The sequence below is a fragment of the Myotis lucifugus genome, unplaced genomic scaffold, assembly GCF_000147115.1.
Source record: "Myotis lucifugus unplaced genomic scaffold, Myoluc2.0 scaffold_48, whole genome shotgun sequence".
Taxonomy (NCBI): Eukaryota; Metazoa; Chordata; class Mammalia; order Chiroptera; family Vespertilionidae; genus Myotis; species Myotis lucifugus.
In genome coordinates this window covers 5,456,931-5,476,291 of record NW_005871096.1, presented here as the reverse complement: position 1 = coordinate 5,476,291, position 19,361 = coordinate 5,456,931, and the positions used below count along the sequence as shown (strand labels likewise).

The following is a 19,361-nucleotide window of genomic DNA, read 5'->3' as shown; positions in this document are numbered from 1 at the left end:
ATGTAATCAAATAGTAACTAATTTTTTAAAACATTGTCTTCAATAACAATGTCCCAGGAGGGAGATAGAAATGCACTAGCTGATAGAACTCTAGCTTTTTTTATGTTAGTAAAATACACGAAAAACTTATTTCTTGCCATCTTTCCACTTTCCTCACTGGAATTTTTCAGCTCGTGAAATTTTCAACTTTTTGAATTTATAGTTTTATGCTATGACCTAGAAGGGAGATAGAGAAATTTTACTGTCAATAGTGCAGTCTTATTCAATAAGTGATCAACTGGGCTTCTTAGAATTTACATTTGGGTATGAGGTCATTTTATGATGTTTTTTAAACCTCGGGTTTAAATAATTCAGTTGGAAAATAAGTAGAGGACATATCCTTCCCTGATATAATTTTAAGAAATAAATGAATTCTACTCAATCATTTTTGTTATGAGATGGGCTATAATTTCATCACCATAAACAAGGATTTATGATTTTAACTACTGCCATTAATATTGCTGGGAACCAGGAATCTAAATTCTCACTCCCAGAGATAGAACTGCATGCCAGAATTACTCCACTACTAGGACTGCCATCTCTCAGAGGAAGTATACAGAATGCTAAATAGTATTAGGAAAACACATTACAGTATAGGACAAATGCCCAGATCAGTTGTTTTTTCTTTTTAAAGAAACATGGACGATCTTTATTTTCTTTTCTGGCACATCCTGGTGAAATTATGAAAGTTACTTCCTTTTTTAACTTTTATTATAATAAATCATATATAAGCATATATAAAATATATTGTGCCAGTTAAATAATAATAAAAATAAACACCATGTATCAATCACACAGATTAAGAAACAGGATATTACCAACATCTTTTAGGCACCCTAACCTGCCCATCCCTACACACAACTTCTTTCCCAGAGGTTGACCACTCTCATTAATTTTGTGTGTACCACCCCTTTGCTTTACCTTCTTTCAAAAATGTATATATTCCAAATAACATTGCTTTTTAGCATATTTTAGAAATATATACATATATATGGAATATGCTATATGGTTTCATCTATGACTTGCTTTTTCTGCTCAATATGTCTTAGTCATGTTGCTGTAGTTAATTATTTGTGGTATTTATTTGAAGGATGTATCACAATTTATTCATTCTCTGACCATGAACATTTGGGTGTTTCTATTTTTTGCTGTTCTGAATGATGCTGCTATGAACTATAATGCTCATACATGATGGGACTGTACAATAGTCCAACCACTTTGGAAAACAGGTTTTCATTTCCTTTAAGTTAAATATACATTTATGCCCTGACCGGTTTGGCTCAGTGGATAGAGCGTCGGCCTGCGGACTCAGGGGTCCCGGGTTTGATTCTGGCCAAGGGCATGTACCTTGGTTGCAGGCACAAACCCAGTGGGGAGTGTGCAGGAGGCAGCTGATCGATGTTTCTCTCTCATCGATGTTTCTAATTCTCTATCCCTCTCCCTTCCTCTCTGTGAAAAATCAATAAAAATATATTTTTTAAAAAATTTAAATATACACTTAGCATATCGCCCAACAATTCTACTCCTAGGAATTTACACAAGAGAAATAAAAACATATGTTCACACAAATATCTGTAAATGAATTTTCATGGAAGCTTTTTTATTTATAATAACCCAAAACTGGAAAGAATCCTTTCAGTCACCTTTTAGTGTCCCTGTCCCCCACGTATGGCCCCATGACACTGAGACTCTAGGCCACCAGGAATTGGTAGATGCCCCTGAAGTGACCAATTTGTTCACTGTTGCTTACCCATCTGGATTTATAATTTTTAGTCATTTTTCCCCTTTGAGAAGTTTTCTTATCAGTTCAACTATGTATTTTTTTAATTTTTAAATATGTTTTAACTCACATTTTATTTTTTTGTGCTAGGAATGTTTTTCAAGGTAGGGCTATAAGAAGAGAAGTCTCAACTCTCTGTTGACCTTCAAAAATATGTGAGAATTTATAATAAAACCTTCACTGTTTGACAGACGATAAGAGCTCCAAAAACTACTCTGCTATTCCTCTGTTAACTAGTTGTCAGGGAACTTTGGAAGAAGTATGGATTATTTCAGACAATACATATTCTGAGTTGTTGCTCCAGAATATTAAATGTAAACTAGGAAAAATAAGAAATTTTTTTCCACTAGAAACATAGCTAAGTGCAACCATTTTTGAGAAGCATTTGGTGACTTCTTATAAAATTAAATATACTCAGGTATTCTACTACTAGTTGCCTCATATAAATGAAAGCATATGTTCCTACAAAGATTTGTACAAGAATGTTCATAATAGCACATTTATAATTGCCACAAACTGGAAACAAGCCAATGGACGAATAGACAAATTTAGTGCATTTATACAATGGACTACTTAGCAAAGGAACTATGGTATACTCAATAACATGGATGAATCTCAAAACATTATGCTAAGCTAAAGAATCCAGACCAAAAATGGATATTGTATGATGATTCCATTTATATGAAGCATAAGAAGGCACAAAACTATACTATGATGACACAGGTCAGGAAGTTGCCTTGGGGGTGGGAGGAGATTTGACAGGAAAAGGCAGAAGGAATCTCTCTGGGAGTGTTGAAAATCCATAATTTATATGGGGATGACAGTTACATAGGTGCATACCATTGTCAAAATTCATGAAACTGAGCATTTAAGATCTTTTCCATTTTATTGTATGTAAGTTATGTCTTTCAAAAGCAGAGCAAAACAAAGCATAGCCAATTGCTTCTGAAGATCTTGCATCATTACTGGGTATTCAGCAATTTAAAAATATTAGCTGCCAGGAGAGGAGAGAGTGTATGGTTTTGCTGCCTAATTTACAGACATTGGTTAACATGTCGTTTCCTTTGGTCACAGGTCTGCCTCTGTAACAATTGGCATAGACTCATTTCAGCAGCAAAAACTCAATTATATTTCCATTTTGGATCCAATGCTGATGCTTCTTTAGTAAATACTGAGTGGGAAACGGTGAAAAAAGGCCATGATGTGTTAACCATCTACCATGTTAACCAGGTCAGAGACAGAGAAGTCTAGATAGGATATGGATTTATTCATAAACATTTGAGGGAGACAATTTGAAATATTTCCTGGGGGTAAGGGGAAAAGTTTGGGGTTACTTTTAGCTAATGGTACCAGTGTGTGAAAGGCAGCTTTGGGACAGAAGAAAGAGACTGCTGATTTTACCTGTCAAAACAAGGGACATAAACACATTGTGAAATTCTCCGTGGGAGGAAAAAAATGGTAGAAAAATGACTCAGGGTAAAGGGACACATATCATTTTGAATTAAATTTATTGGGATGACATTGGTCAATAAAATTATATATGTTTCAAGTGTACAGTTCTATGATACATCATCTGTATATTGCATTGTGTGTTTACCACCCAAAGTCAGTCTCCTTCCATCACCATATGTTTGACCCTCTTTACCCTTTGCAACCCTCCACTCCCATTTCTCTCTGGTAACCACCATACTGCTGTGTCTCTATCAGTTTTGTTTGTTCATTTGTTGTTTTGACACATTATTTTTAAGTAAAAAAAATTCCGTGAAATAAATGTCACAATCTAAAAGTTCTAGATTTGTGATGACATTTAGTGTTTCAAACAGGTAAGAGGATAGTAATGCCTGGCCTGCCTAAATCAAAAATGGTTGTGAGAATCAGATGAGAAATGCTTCCTTCAAGAATGTTCGCTTTTTAGCTGCTTTACAATATGACTCGGAAAGCTCACTCAATCAACAAATACTGTCCTAAGTGCTTGAAATATGAACAAAACAGGCAGAAACCTCATTTTCATGGAGTTTACATTCTATTTAGAGAAATCAGACAACAAAAAATATATATAATAAATAAGTAAATTATATAGGTGACAGGTCTATGAAGAAAAGAAACAGAGCAGTGCAAGGGGGAGATATATTACCATATTCGTGTTTTAGAGAAAGTCATATTTTTCTATTTAAAAAAAAAAAAGAAATACACAGAGAGAGCATTTATCCCTCAATTCAATGAGGCAAGCAGTTAGAAACCATCCCAAGCAAGGGTTGTTGGTATTGTAACCTAATAGATGAGACAATGAGGCCAATTCTCCCATACCAGTGAAAAAGCATTATATTTGGCAGTATTTTTTTTTTGTGCCAATACTTATTGTCTAAAATATATATGGAAAAATATAGTGTCCATTAGTAGCCATTTAAAAATGATAAGGATTCATAAAATTCAGGAAGAAGTAAAATCTCACAACAAAGTAAAATTACCCATCAAGTTCTATTCCTTCTTTCTGAAGATTTTCAGAATAGTCTCTTGAGAAAGATGCTTCATTGTGAATGAGCTTAAGTATTGAATGACTTGAAATGAGACATTTTATGTAAAAGTACTTGGTATACTACCTGGCACATGTATAACTATTTGTTAATTTTTTTTAATTTAAATAGTCACAAAACTATATCCCAAACCTTATTGGCAGTTACGATTAAATTTTTCATAAGCCAGACAATAAGAAGAAATTAAAGAGCCCGTTTTTGAGAAGTGGGATAACACTTTCAGGCAAATTCATGGTGGGTAGCCTTAATTAACACTTTTTTTATACCCCAGACATAAGTAATATGTAGTACATATGCTCAGATGCTTCAGGACTTAGCCTTGAGTTCATTAAGTATTTGAAGTTCCTTTATCTTTTGTTTTCTGCAACTCCACTGCTCATTATACCACTATTTCCATCAGAAAGTGTGAAAAGGAAGAGGAAATTAAAGCTAGCAAACATAGTTTATGTCAGTTTGGCTCTTAAAAGTTAGTGAGGAAGTCAAAACAGCTAGATAAAATTAGGTTTGAGGTGTTTTCGTCTGCACTATTCCTGTCCCACACTGTCACAAATCATCAGGAATATACTTGCGTAACTCATTACTACCTCTGGTTTCAAGAATTTCGGAGATATTTATATGAGTACATTTTATTTGAAAATCAATAATAATTGCTTCTCTTAGAAAGTGCTTCTGCAAGCAGGTAAGGAGAAATATTGGGTGATCATTTGAAATCTGGGAGTTATTTCCCATGGCAACAAAAATGGAAGAAACATCTTCTCCCCAGACAGGCCCAGAGGCCACTTTTACTGCGTTCATGTTGAGCCGTTTTACGTTGCTATCCAGTAATTGCAGTATCGTATTTAATTATTTACCAGTCAGTCTTCCCGACTGAAAACTCCTTGAAGGAAGACCTGCCTTTCATTTTCGTAGCCCTGGGTTTCTAGTACAGGTAGATAGTATTCTTAAGTGAAAGAATGAAAAAATAAAAGATCACTGAGGTTTATATGAGTTAACCAGGTCTCACTCTCTTATAAACATTGTCCAACAAAAGTAGATTGATTAAGTTTATTGTTCAGGGAAACCTAGCTCCCTTAATTGCAAGAAGCTCTGAATCAAAATATATCCACTCCTTTTTATATCTCTATTATCTCCATGCAATATAAGCCTTTCAAAACATTATATTAGCTACCAAATCTTCGCATAAGCTGTTTTTCAAGTAAGCTGCAAGTATTAGAATAAGCTCTCCTGCCAATGCAAACTCATTAAAACTCTCAGACACCGTTAAAGTTCCTCTCCTTTGGTGAAGTTAGAATAAATAGCTTCTACTGTATAACTATGATAATTGAATATTCCGAGTAATGATTACTCAGAGACTCAGATACATTCTTGATGAAAAATGATCAAATACAGTTCTCTATTTTTAACATAGGCCTTTGGACGGTTTGTTATTTTCAAATCAAATCTATTAAGCCTCGTGAATACTTATTCCTCATTAAGATTCTTTTTTAATTCATTTGACGTGTCGAAGACAGGGTATCAGTGAATAATTTATAAGTAAAAATCATTTATAATATTTGTCTTAGAAATTAAAGTGAATAGGACATAAGAAAAAGTGGGAAAAAAGACACAAGTAACTGATAGGGAGGGTGAGACTATACAGAAAGAGCTCAAGGTTAATTTTAGCACTAATGGAACACTCTAAGCTTATTATCTAGATAATTTTACCAGAGAGTTTGTTTTATGAACTATACTGGCTAGCAAGTCAACTCATTTCATAAAACATTGAGTATTATTGTGATTTAAAAAATACTAAAATATAAAGTTTTTTAAAAGCAAAAACAATTATGTGCCCTTATGGGTAACATGAGGTGATAGGAACTATTCCTGGTTTTCCATAAACCAGTATAAGATATAAAACATTAGCCCCAACTGGTTTGGCTCAGTGGATAGAGCGTCAGTCTGCAGACTGAAAGGTCCCAGGTTTGATTCCAGTCAAGGGCATGTACCTTGGTTGCCGGCACATCCCCAGTAGGAGGTGTGCAGGAGGCAGCTGATCAATGTTTCTAACTCTCTATCCCTCTCCCTTCCTCTCTGTAAAAAATCAATAAAATATATATATATATATATTTTAAAAAGCAGTCCCTTTAACAAAAAAAAGATATAAAACCTTATTATTACACTATTTTTAATACATGATTTTTATACTACTGTATATGTAAAACATTTTGCCTAGTAATAAAATTTTTGTTTATGGTGGCTCTGTGCAAAATTCCTTCTACCAGAAAATGACATCAGGATAAGATGGTGCTTTTCAAACATTTTGTTTATTGGTCCTAAGGAAGGTTCCTTTGAAACAAAATTCCCAAATAAGTTCATCACCCCAAAGAGTCCGGGGAAATATCTATGCTGTTCTTGAAGCAGGAAAAGAGAAATGGCTCTTTAGAGTATGTGAAGGCAGTAAAGGTAGTATTGGGAGCTGATATAATTGGTTAAGAAACTAGGAGAACAAAAATTATATCAATGTCGGTAGTTACCAGTTCACATAAACATTAACCAATAATTAGTAAGTAGTTTATTAAATCTCTTTTAGGCTGATTACCTAGTTTTCATTAGATCCAACCTGATTTTTTGGAGGTGCTAGATATGCCTATATGACCTACCTTAGATAATTATTAAATGAGCTTACTCTCAGCCCACAATCGCTTAAACATTTAAATAGTTATCTCTAGTCCAATTCTAACTATTCTTTTTATATTTGCATTCAGTGAAATCAAGAATTAAAAATATGTGCTATTTAATAACTATGTACTAGTATAGTGCTAGGTGGGTACTGGAAATATCGGGGGGAACACTTTGTAAAGTATATGATTGTCTAACCACTGTGCTGTACACCTGAAACGAATACCAAAAAATGAGAAATAAATATATATGTACGCTGTGGTTGCCTAATCTAAGCAACATAATGCCAGAAAAACAAGAGAAATTTGAACAATTCAATTGTTCAAATTTGCACAACCGTGGTATTTATTTACCAAAAAATATTTTTATCTGTCTATTCAGCATTATGTATATGCAACAATAATTACTGCAGCAAGTCAAATTATAAGATTTTTCCTAATTTTAATCAAATTTATATAACTTTTAATGATATTATATATTTTTTATTTTTTTTATTATTAAATGCTAGGGAACAGTTATCATCCAAATAGTCACATTAACATATTTTCAAATCTTTTACTGACATATAAAAATAGTTTAAATTTACACCTAATTATTTTCTATCCTCCGTTTTAGCAATCATTCCAATTCTTTGAAATATCCACAGAGTTCATTTTGTTCCATTTTTCTCTCGTTACAAACATTCACACCCATATACCTGCTTAAATTTGCACCCATCTTACTCTAATTATATTTTGAAATAGCTAATTCGTTTTTCAAAAAGCAATAGTAAGTTATTGTGTGAAATAGCTGTTGGAAGGAAGTCAAGCCATTTTAACATAATAAATGTTCTTTTCTGTCGATAATAATTTCAGAATGTAAAAGCATACTTAAAACTGGTTTTGAAGGGAAATGTTTTAAAAAGCAAAATCATGTGATGAGATTACTGTAAACTGAATGTTTGAAATCTTGGCCACAAATTTTAAACTGTCTTTTCATTTTTTTATTTCATTATTGTATGCTACAATGACTAAGTGCTATGACTAAGGTTACTGTGCTATGGAACAGTCAACTGAAGTTGCAATCTCCCTGAATTAGCTTTTCAAATAGAGAGCTCCCGCCCATGCAGCATGTCTCTGAACTGAAGACATTTCCTGTAACCATTGGCTGTCATCACTTTTAAAATTAAGAAAAAGAAAAGATAAGTTATAATTATATACTCACCTTTGGGTGTCTTGAAATATTCCGGCAAAATTAAAATGAATGTGATCACTATTGCTAAAAGTAATTTAAGGAGGGCTGTTTTTGTCATGTCTGTTCACATGACACACGTGTTCCCATCCAGTGCATTGATGGCAAGTTTCTTCCTGCTTTAAGTTTCATCTCTGTGGTACTTTAAGTTTATGCAATTGACCTCATACTTCCTTTTGGGTAAGAATTTAAAAAAAAAAAAAGAGGCCTTGAACTGAGACTTCTTCATTTTGAGTCACTAGACATTGAGAAAACTACTTTCAAATAAGCACTTTCAAACTATCTTCTAAACAAGATAAAAATAAAGAAAGGAACCCCCTGGCAATGGGCAAGGAGACACCTGATTGGTGGTGTTGCTCTTACTGCAATCAGGGGCAAAGCAGATGTACAGTCCTTAGTTCATCCTAACTTGATACCTGTGCCGGCAGCCAGAGCTGTTTCATGCCTGAGGCACACGAAATGAAAAAAATAAAATAAAAAAATAAAGAAATGATCTTGAGAAGCAAAGGGGTCTTGTCCTCACCTAAATTTGAAGCTATTGTCTCTTGTTTACCAATCTGTGTGATAAATATAAACTCACAATATACTCACCAAAAATAAAATGATGAAGGTCAGTCATGTTCAGGTTATATGGACAGCATTCATTCATTTAGTTATTAAATGATTGTTGATTTTATATTTTTTTAAAAAGCACACATTAACTCCTGGGCTCAGCAATTCCATATTTGGAATATATCCCAAGATAGTAATTAAAGATGTGCACAAAGATTAAACTACAAGAATTTCATGGCAATATTACTTGTGTTCATAATAAAATGCAGGACAAACTGAATCAGGGATTTGAAGACATTATGCTACAGTCACTCATATAATGTCATATTGAGCACTTTTGAGAAGAATATTAACATGGAAAGATGTTCACAAAATACTAAACAAAAAAGATTTTTTAAAAAATGATTGTTGACCTCTTTTAAGTGTGAGGCAGGCACTGTGGTGGATTCTGGGGTTCAGAAAACAGTATGTCTAGAGGACAAAAAACTGACAAAAGGTAAGGATAAACTAAAGACACCTGCACAACTTTAGTTCTACTTTACCTACAAAGTACAAAAGCAGTAGAATGGGACTCATTATCATTATGCCTGTAACTATTTATTGTTACAGAATCCACATTTTCCATTCCCATTTTTTTAAAGATTTTTCATTATGGTAATCTTAGTAAAACAAAGTACGTTGTTTAGAATATATAAAGGGTAGGGAAAATTCATGGTGAATAAAGAATATGTGTAAACAAATATTTTCCCCCATTTTTCTTGTTTTCTAGTGTTGGGTTTTTTTAAATGGCTATAAGTTTCCTTCCTGCTCACTCTCTTGTATTCTCACCACCCATCCGTTTCTATTTATCCTATTTCTTGTTCTTATCCACCCAGCCATGGGCTTTATCGAACAATGGGCGAGTGGGGAGTTGAAGGCCAGGAACAAAGGTCATGCTGTGAATATATTATGAGCATGAATGAACATCTTCTGATTAGGGTTGGGGATTTGATAGACAGATGGAAATCAAAGGTTAAGAGACCTTAGGATCTGAGCCTAAAAATAGTCAAATGGGAGTAAGGGCTTCAAACATTAGACTTTTAAAAATTATTATTCTTGATTTCAGAGAGGAAGGGAAAGGGAGAGAGAGATAGATGAGAGAGAATAATTGATCAGCTGCCTCCTGCATGCCCCACATTGGGGATCAAGCCCGCAACCCGGCATGTGCCCTGACCGGGGATCAAACCATGATCTCCTGGTTCATAGGGTGACGCTCATCCACTGAGCCACATCAGCCGGGCAACATTAGATTTATTTTATGAACAACATCAAGAATCATTCAAAGGAAGAGAAGAATTGATAAGAGTCATTGCCCACACAGCCTACTGAAAGGAGACATATAGGAATACAGGTCCAGCAAAAGGTCCAGTCGAGATGCTGGTAGGGAGGGGTGAGAGACCCTGTCCCTTAATTCTTCCCCATATTATAGGCGTCACTGAGTGATCAGTGGACCTTCTACTCCCCATTTGGACCCTGTTTTGATTTACTCAGACACTTTCTCATTTATGAATACAAACATTCCAATCATAATTTTAGCAATGGAGATAAAATTGATCAGAAAGTATTTATTTATATAACACCATTAAGTCTATTTAATTCCTTGATCAATTTTCTTCAAAAGGCCGCTAAGCCACTTCAATAGAAGGTGGCAAAAAATAGGTTTACAGTTGTTTGTATGAAAAATAATACAATAATTAATAAATAACATACGAATGAACTCTGTGTTTCATGTACTCACAACTATAAACCTTCTTTTGCCCATCCTGTGTTTTCTTTTCTTTTTTAAATAAAAATATGTTTTTATTGATTTGAGAGAAATCAAGGGAGAGGGAGGAAGATCTAGGTGAGAAAAACATCAGTCAGCTGCCTCCTGAACGCCTCCTACTGGGGATTGAGCCTGAAACCCAGGCAAGTGCCCTGACCCGGAATCAAACCCACGACCTCTCAGTGGGTGTGTTTTTTTGTTTGTTTGTTTTTTAAATTTATCTTTATTGGTGAAAGTATTACAGATGCCTGGTGTGTGTGTGTGTGTGTGTGTGTGTGTGTGTGTGTGTGTGTGTGTGTTTCCGCATTGACCCCCTCCTCCCTGCACCTGCCCCTCCCGAGCCTTTGCCACACTATTGTCTGTGTCCTGGGGCTCTGCATATATGCATATAAATTCCTCAGTTAATCTCTCCCCCTCCACCCCTACCCCCATCTTCCTTCTGAAATTCATCAGTCTGTTCATGGTTCCATGTCTCTGGGCAGGTTGTGCTAACTCTTGGTTTTATTTACCTTTCAATTTTATTTTGAAGATAGAACTGAAGCAACAGAAGGTTAGAAACAAACAAACCTGGAGTACACATGCATCTAGTGGTGTGTAAGAAATTTTCTTCAACAGCCAATTTCTTGATTTATATGTTAAGAAGGACAGAGATGTGCCAAGCTCTAAACCTTCCAGTGTGTGACTGTTGGAACTTACTGTGCATATTTGCCCTGAGGAACTATGGGAAGCTAAGGCGGCTCCCAGAGCTGGAGATGTACACAGGGGTTCTCCCTGCTGTTGTCACTCTTCCTTAGGTGTCCCTCCTTGCATCTGTGCTCCCGCTTCTTTCATATATCTGTACCGTCACCTCTCCATCAATCAAACATGACAACTCTGCAGATTGTTATTTCTAAAACCTTCATTTGATTTTTTAATGGTCCATAGATACAACATAGTTCATTTAACCATACTCCAATTATGTCATTTTCAGCTTTTTATATAGCACCGCATGTGAATATTCACATACAAACATCTTTGAGTCTGATTGTAGAGTAGAATTACTGAGGCAAACAGTATGAGGATATTTGAAGTAGTTGATTCACATAGACAACTGTCTCCCAGAAAACCTCTGTCAGCATACTGTGTATGAGAGTGTCCATTTATCACCAAACTTCAACACTCGCCATTTTATTCTTTTAACCTTTGTCAATTTGAAAGGAAAAAAAATAATTTGTGTTTTAATTTGCATTTTTTTATCGCTAGTAAATCTGAACACTTTTCATATTTACTGGAAATCTGAATTTCTTCTCTTGTGAATTGCCTGCTCATGTCTTTTATTAGAGCACTCACATCCTTGTTGCTGCTTTTATAGGCCTTTTCCCTCTATTGGGAATATGTATCATTTGCCATATATGTTGCAAACATTTTCCCTAAGTTGTCATGTTTTTGTGTTATTGATTTTTAGAGAGAGAAGAAAGGAAAGAAAGAAAGAGGGAGAGAGAGAGAGAGAAACATTGATGTGAGAGAGACCCATCAATTGGTTGCCTCCGGAATGCTCCCCAGCCAGGGATCGAACCTGAAACCTAGCAATGTGCCCTGACCAGGAATTGAACCCTCAACCTTTTGGTGTACAGACAATGCTCCAACCAACTGAGCCACCCAGCCAGGGCCTAAAAATAATAGTAGCAAACACAAATGTAGTTTTACTATGTACCAGGCACTGCTCTAACTCACAGGTGGCACTACTGACATTTGGGGCTAGATAGTTCTCTGTGTGGAGGGGACTGTCCTGTGCATTGCAGAGTGTTTAGCAGCAGATGCCAGTAACAACCCTGCCCTGGTTTTGACAACAACCACCACAACAAAGTGTCTCCGGACACCACCCGATGTCCCTGCGGAGGCAAAATACTCCCCATTGAGAAGCACTGTGCTGAACACTTCACCTGCATTCAATTAAGTCATTTAATCCTCAAAACAACCTTAGGAAATAGTCACTATCATTGTGTCCATTTTACTCGCATCCGACCAGCTCTATTCTAGGTGATCTAATCTCCCAGGGAGTGGCTTTAAAAGACAATTTATAGTCTCAATCAGCCTAACTACTTCTAATAGTGTTACTTGCAGCTAAACCATCTACTTTGGCACCACAGCGAAGCTTGGATTGACACATTTGGGGGGAGGGTGGGGCGAGGATCATCTCTTATTCATGAGGTCCGTCTGAATGTGGAGAGGGTTTGGGGAAGTTCCAACGTCCTCGTTCATTTGGTGGCTCGTTCAGCAAATACTTCCTGAACACCTGCGAGGTGGCAGGCAGCGGTCTGCACCCCAGAGATGAAGCAGCAAACGAGGCGAGGCGCCTGCACTCACATTCTAGCGGGAGCCTGCATTCCACTGACAGACAATCATCAAAAATGACAACAGCTTATGTTCAGATAACGTTAAGTATTCTGGGGAAAAAAAGGCAAAGACTGATGTGCTAAGAGAGAGTCAGGCAGGGCGCATGTTGTAGTTGAAACAAGGATGTTAACGAAGGCCTGCCTCGTATGATTCCATGTATAAGACTCGAGAGAAAAGGCAAAACGACAGGGGCAGAAACACGGCGGTGATTTCCAGAGGCTGGAGGTAGAGGGAGGGGTTGACTCCCAAAGGGCATGAGGGAATTTTTAGGGTGATGGAAATTTATATTTTGATGATGGTAGTGTTTATGCAACTGTAAGCATTAGTCAAAACTCTAGAACTGTACATTAAATAGAATGGATTTTACTATAGGTAAATTATGACTCAATATACACAATTCTCTCTCTTTCTCGCTCCCCCTCTCTCTCTGTCATCTCCACACAGGCTAGTTTGCTGTTTTAGAAGCAGAGATTATGGAGAAAGGAGCTGGCTTGTTGTTTCTGAGGCTGGGAGTGGACCAGAACTTGAACTTAATTGAAGAGAATTCCAGAAGGAGCCTCAGGGCAGGTCAGCAGGAGACCACAGTGTTGCCCCTACTTCCTGCAGTGGCCCAGGTGAGGTTGTTGCAAAGAACCCAGGGCACGAAGGCACACGGGAAGTCACGTCTTTAGCAGCCAGGTCAGTGACCCAGAAAAGGTGGTCAGCATTGCTCAGACCACAGGCTGCGGTTCACTGAGCCGCCTCCTTTTTGTTCATGACCCTCTGGGGAGCATCTGGTTTGATCCGCCACCACTGTGTTCAGAATGCTCCTTGGGCAGAGTTCGTTCACTTGAGGCCTTTGCACGTGGGCCCTCTCCCGCACAGCCCATACCTAGGTGCTCTGCCTGCACTGTCCCCACCCCAATCACCTGGGGCAAGAAGCACAGAATCTGTTTTCACCGACAAAAGCCACTGCACTGAGATCGCAGCCTGCACAGGAGAGAACCCACTGGGCCACTCTCCTTAGCAGGAATATGAGGCAGGCTTGTCTGCCAGCCAGTTCACTCAGAGACTGGGGGGAGGGGTGGGAGTGAGGGGCAGAAAGGTAAACCACCCTGGAATGGATTCCTAGGACCACTGTAGGATTTCAGCCTCTGGGAACAAAGTTCCTGACAATTAATTTGGCCCGGAAATGCATGATCATGTTACTTCCATGTATAAAGACACAGAAAAGCACAATCAAAACATTCTTCATGCCCTAGCTGGTTTGGCTCAGTGGATAGAGCGTTGTCCTGCGGACTGAAGGGTCCCGGATTCGATTCCGGTCCAGGGCACATGCCCGGGTTGCAGGAAGCAACTGATCAATGATTATGCAGGAGGCGGCTGATCGATGTTTCTCTCTCATCGATGTTTCTGACTCTCTATCTCTCTCCCTTCCTCTCTGTAAAAAATCAATAAAATATATTTTTTAAAAAAAAAGAAAAGCACAATCAAAACATTCTTCATGCCCTAGCTGGTTTGGCTCAGTGGATAGAGCGTTGTCCTGCGGACTGAAGGGTCCTGGATTCGATTCCGGTCCAGGGCACATGCCTGGGTTGCAGGAAGCAACTGATCAATGATTCTTTCTTATCATTGATATTTCTATCTCTCTCCCTCTCCCTTCCTCTCTGATATCAATAAAAATATTTTTTAAAAAAACATTCTTATGATACTAAAATATAACATCCTGACTCTAACAAATCCAGTAAAACCAACTCCTAGGAGTCTGAAAGCATTCAGTGCAATAGGTCCAGTCCCAGATAAAAAGAACCGGAGGCAACCAGAGGGCATTTCAATGTCAAATTATGAATACATTCCATTCTCCTCCCCTCCATCCCCAAGGAAATCAAGAACTAGTGTTACTTAGATTCAGAAGAGCCCTCTTGCTGTAGCCTGTTCTTTTTATCTGACACTGGACCAATTGGACCTAATACTTTCAGACTCTAGCCATTGATTTTACTCAATTTCCTACAGAGTCAAAGGTTGTTACGTGCTAGCAGCATAAGACTGTTTCAATTGGGCTTTTTAGGGATCTCTTTAGCATGTAATCTGTAAATAATCGTGTTTCTTGATTTCCTTGTGGTTGGAAAGGAAGAGAATAAAATGCTTGGGGTTTTTTTTCCCTCTTTGTATTAGAGCATTGGCTCTGTGACTGTCTTCAAATGTGTATAGTGCGTGCCACCTCCAATTCACCCACTGCTTTTCTATCCTAGGTCAGCTGCTTGCTACTCAGCCCGAATCTTTCCTCCACAATTCTGTGCTATGTATAGTCACTGAATATAGAAAGCAAGTGTGAACACAGAGGGATGTGTGCTTTTAAAAAGGTGAACAAAATGAAGGAGGAAGAGGAAGCATAACGATCGATAAGAACTTTTCAGTTTACTTAGCTGACTGATTCATCTTTGTTCATTCTCTCCCCCCGGAACAAGTAGCACCATGTCTTCTGTGCCGTGGGCTTCTTCATAATACTTGGTCAATGTTGCTGAATGAATATTCTATAAGCAATCCACCAGCACAGTGACAAACCTGAATGCTTAACCTTGTAGAATGGTAATAAACATTCTCTGAGAACATTAAAATGAAAGCCGGATTGAGTGGTTCCTGTCCGTTAGACAGGAAGTAATATGTCAAATATGAAGATACACCCTGGAACATTTTTTAACTCGTAAGAAATCAGCATCAATAAGTAGTCTCACAATTTTTGTCTTCAGAAAGCAAAACAAGTATGTTGAGATACTGGAAGATTTTTTTTTAATACATGGAATAAATACAGATACTTTGTGTTCATCCCTTGCCTTGTAAGTTTATGGAAGCCTAAATTAAGGATCTTCTAAAGTTTCATAAAACTGGGGGCATAACATTATAAATTAGAAGAAAGGTCCTGTTTACAATGCTCATGGGGGAAAAATGGCCATACTGTAATAGTTACTTCCCAAGTCTTCATAAGTGAGGAGTGTTTATTTCATTCATTCATTCATTCATTCATTCAACAAATGTATATGAGTGCCTGGCACATAGACCTCTCAGCCAGTCAGGGACATAGATAAGTTAGCCAATCAGGTACCTGCTACAACACAGGGTGCATGGGTTACTACGGAACCCAGAGGAAGAACGCGCTCAGCCTGGAGAGTTCAGGATAGGGATTGCCCGAGGAAGTGACCCTTGAGCTGAGCCTTGAGGGATTCATACAAGCAGATATTGGAAAGGCAGGACACGCCAGATGGAGGAAACTTATTTAAAGGTATAATTATGAGATAAATTATACATTCTAGACACTGCAAATCGTCCAGAATGGGCACAGGCCTGGGGGGGGGGGGGGGCGGGGGGCGGGATTCGATGATAACAAAGCGTGCAACCTACAAAGCCCATGTTAAGATATTTGGACTTTACCTGGAGGGCAACAGAGAGTCACTAAAGTGTATTAAGCAGGGTCCTGGGAGACAAACAGAATTGGGTTTGTATTTTAGAATGGTTAGGGAGACAGGCAAGAAGTGTTGGAATCCATTTTACAAAAATCCTTTTTTCCAGTCAGAGAGTGCGGCCTGCTTACCAGTACAGGAGGCCTACTTGTGAATGGATGGATGGAAACGCGTGCAGGAGAGAATACGCTCTCCTTCCCCACGTCTCAGCACCAGTGCAGAGCAGTTCTTTGTTTGTAAAAAGTTGTCTTGGTCACTTACTCACCTTATCTCAGTTATACAACTTTGGCATCCACCGCGCCCGTCCCCTAAAAGCTGGGGTCAGCCCCCACACACTGGTGATCATTAACCACAGAACGAGAGCCCAAGCAGCCCAGGGCCCCACTGAATGGTTACAGGTTGCAGGCAGTGTCACGGGCTCCGCCCAGGAGGCCCAGGGTTCTCCAACCCACAGCTGGGAGTTTGGGAACTGCTATGCTGCCTTCCAAAGGCCACACTCTTCCCATTTGTGGGACCACGCAGACCGTGTGTGGGGTAAGCCACCCTCAGCCTGCCTGTTTCCTGGTTAGCACTGCTAGCGAGGTCTCCCAAGAGCACCTCCTGACTCAGACAGGTGCCAAGTTTGCCTCTACCGAATCGCGACCATGGCTCTGTGCTTCAAAGGCACCGTGTGCCTGCTGCGGGTGGGCCATCGCTCTCCACAGAGCTGCACTCGCCTGGCCCCGGGCCTCCCTTCTTAGAACTGGGGCGTCCTCCAGCAAGGTCCCCTCAGGCTGGCAGTGCCTGGCTCTGCTGTGCCTGCTCCCAAGCACTGCCAGGCCCCTGTCCCGTGCCAGGGGCTTCCCTAAAGGCCTTAGAAAAGGCTCCAATTCCTAAGAGCTAGGTCGCCTGTTATTGTGAACAGAATTTATGTTACACATAACTGTGAGTCTTTTCAGGATGTAAGGTAGCTCTTATGGAGATGCTCTGGGGACCAAGAGGAGCGACCTGACAGTGGCCTTGGAACCACCTTTCCTCCATGTGTAAAGGGAGTCCCACCTGAACGAGGGGCATTGTGTCCGTCCCTGCGACTGGACTGGGACTATGCCCTCTCCCTCTGACCAGAACTAAGACATGAACAGGAGTACAAATTCGGCTTTTAGCCTTGGTTGTGATTGGGACAAGCTTGATGGCTCCCACGTGGAGGACAGAAAAGTGACCCTACCATGTGGAGCCAGAGGGGGAGCCAAGAGGGAAGGAATCTAGGCAGATTGCCTGCAATGTATACCTGCCCTTTGGGGATGGAAGTGTTTTTCCTGGAGGAATGAAAACTGTAGAAGAATAGCTGGACAAAGAAATGGAGTTATGGCTGTCCCTTACATTTTCCATAATAATTTCATTTTTAATCTCCTTTAGATTTTAGTAACATTCATTTTGAAAATTCTAGATTGGCTTTTGGCTGTGGTAAAGGAAGCCAAGGAAACTTTTTTTTTTTTTAAGCTAAGTTAAAAGGGGAAACAAGTTACCCTGGGAACCGAAAGAAATCGGAGTGAGAATCTGAGGTGAACTTCAAGGGGACAAATTTTGGGTTGGATTTACTTGGCCACCTGTCTCATCCATCTGGAAATTTTCCTTCCAGGGGTATGATCTGCTCACACCTTTTAAAGTATTTTAATAGGAGGCTGTTTTGTGTAAAAACATGGATAGCGGCCCTAGCTGGTTTGGCTCAGTGGATAGAATGTCGGCCTGCAGATTGAAGGGTTCCAGGTTCGATTCCAGTCAAGGGCACATGCCCAGGTTGTGGGCTCCATCCCCAGTAGGGGGCATGCCGGAGGCATTCGGTCAATGATTCTCTCTCATCATTGATGTTTCTATCTCTCCCTCCTCTTCCTCTCTGAAATAAATAATATATATATACTTTAATATATATATTAAATGGATAGCGGCAGTACTGTTAAAAGTAATCCTAAATCCTCAACTCCTGGGATCCAGATTTTGACCATAGATACTGTACATAATTATATTTGAGCCTTTAATCCTCCCCACCTACACAACTCATAATCAGAGCAGAAAATGAAAAGCCAAACCATTTCTTTATTAAGGGCATCTACACATAAGGATCAAGTTCTGTTTGCTACCTGTCAGTATTACACTTCAACCAGATGAAAACATTGTTAAGCTCACCATCATGATTATTATCAACTCAAATCATCTGAGAACTCACAAAGGCCATAGTATTAGCACCACCTGTAAAGTTACCAGTAATCAAATTTTAGGTTCATTTATTCCACTTCTGATTACTGCTGTATTGTTTCTTCTCAGGGAAAAAATATTAGGACTTGGACAGCATTTATTGATCCATTATTACTCTATGATTCTATGGATCCATTTATGGGCCAACTTATAAAATCTCAGCATAAATTCTTAGCTATGAATGCTTCTTCAATGTGTTGCCAGAATGAACAATTAAGAACAGCCATTTCAAATTCTAATTTTAAAAATGGGCTGTATTTTAAACCTCATTCACATGTCTATATCATATGATTTAGTTATAAGATAACTGTATACAAGCCCTTTGGCCAATACAAAAAGACATACAAGCTATCTTTCCTAGGTGAAGTCATTCATTCATTCAAAAAATATTTGTTGAGTATCTACAAATAGCAGACACAGTAAGTAATAGACACTGGAGATGTAACCGCAAACTAAACAGACACAGATAAACAGATACAGGTCAGGTGGTGCTAAGTGCTGAGAAATGGGGAGGGGGGTGTTGCAGGTTTACATAGGATGGGCAGGAAAGGTAACATGAAGGAAAAGGGAAACAGTCGTGTGAATAGCTAAGAGCCTTCCAGACGGAGGGACATGCAAAAGCGTGACTGGCAAGTGCTCGGTGTGTTTGGCAGAGAGGAAGGAGATCGGTGGGTAAGAGCTGAGGCCAGCAGCACGGGACCAGATTATGAGGGATATTG

The 19,361-nt window shown here is 38.7% G+C and overlaps 1 protein-coding gene and 1 pseudogene across 1 annotated transcript in view; one reads left to right on the top strand and one right to left on the bottom strand.

Moving 5' to 3' along the window:
• The window catches only part of TMEM156 (transmembrane protein 156), a 36,042-nt gene extending 27,740 nt beyond the window's left edge, over positions 1 to 8,302 (bottom strand). The window contains exon 1 of the mRNA XM_023753668.1: positions 8,215 to 8,302. Within this exon, the coding sequence (XP_023609436.1) occupies positions 8,215 to 8,302 (88 nt within the window). The remainder of the gene's footprint in view (positions 1 to 8,214) is intronic.
• A 252-nt stretch (positions 8,303 to 8,554) lies between these two features.
• On the top strand, positions 8,555 to 8,699 carry LOC111825973 (annotated as a pseudogene).
• The last annotated feature ends 10,662 nt before the right edge of the window (positions 8,700 to 19,361 follow it).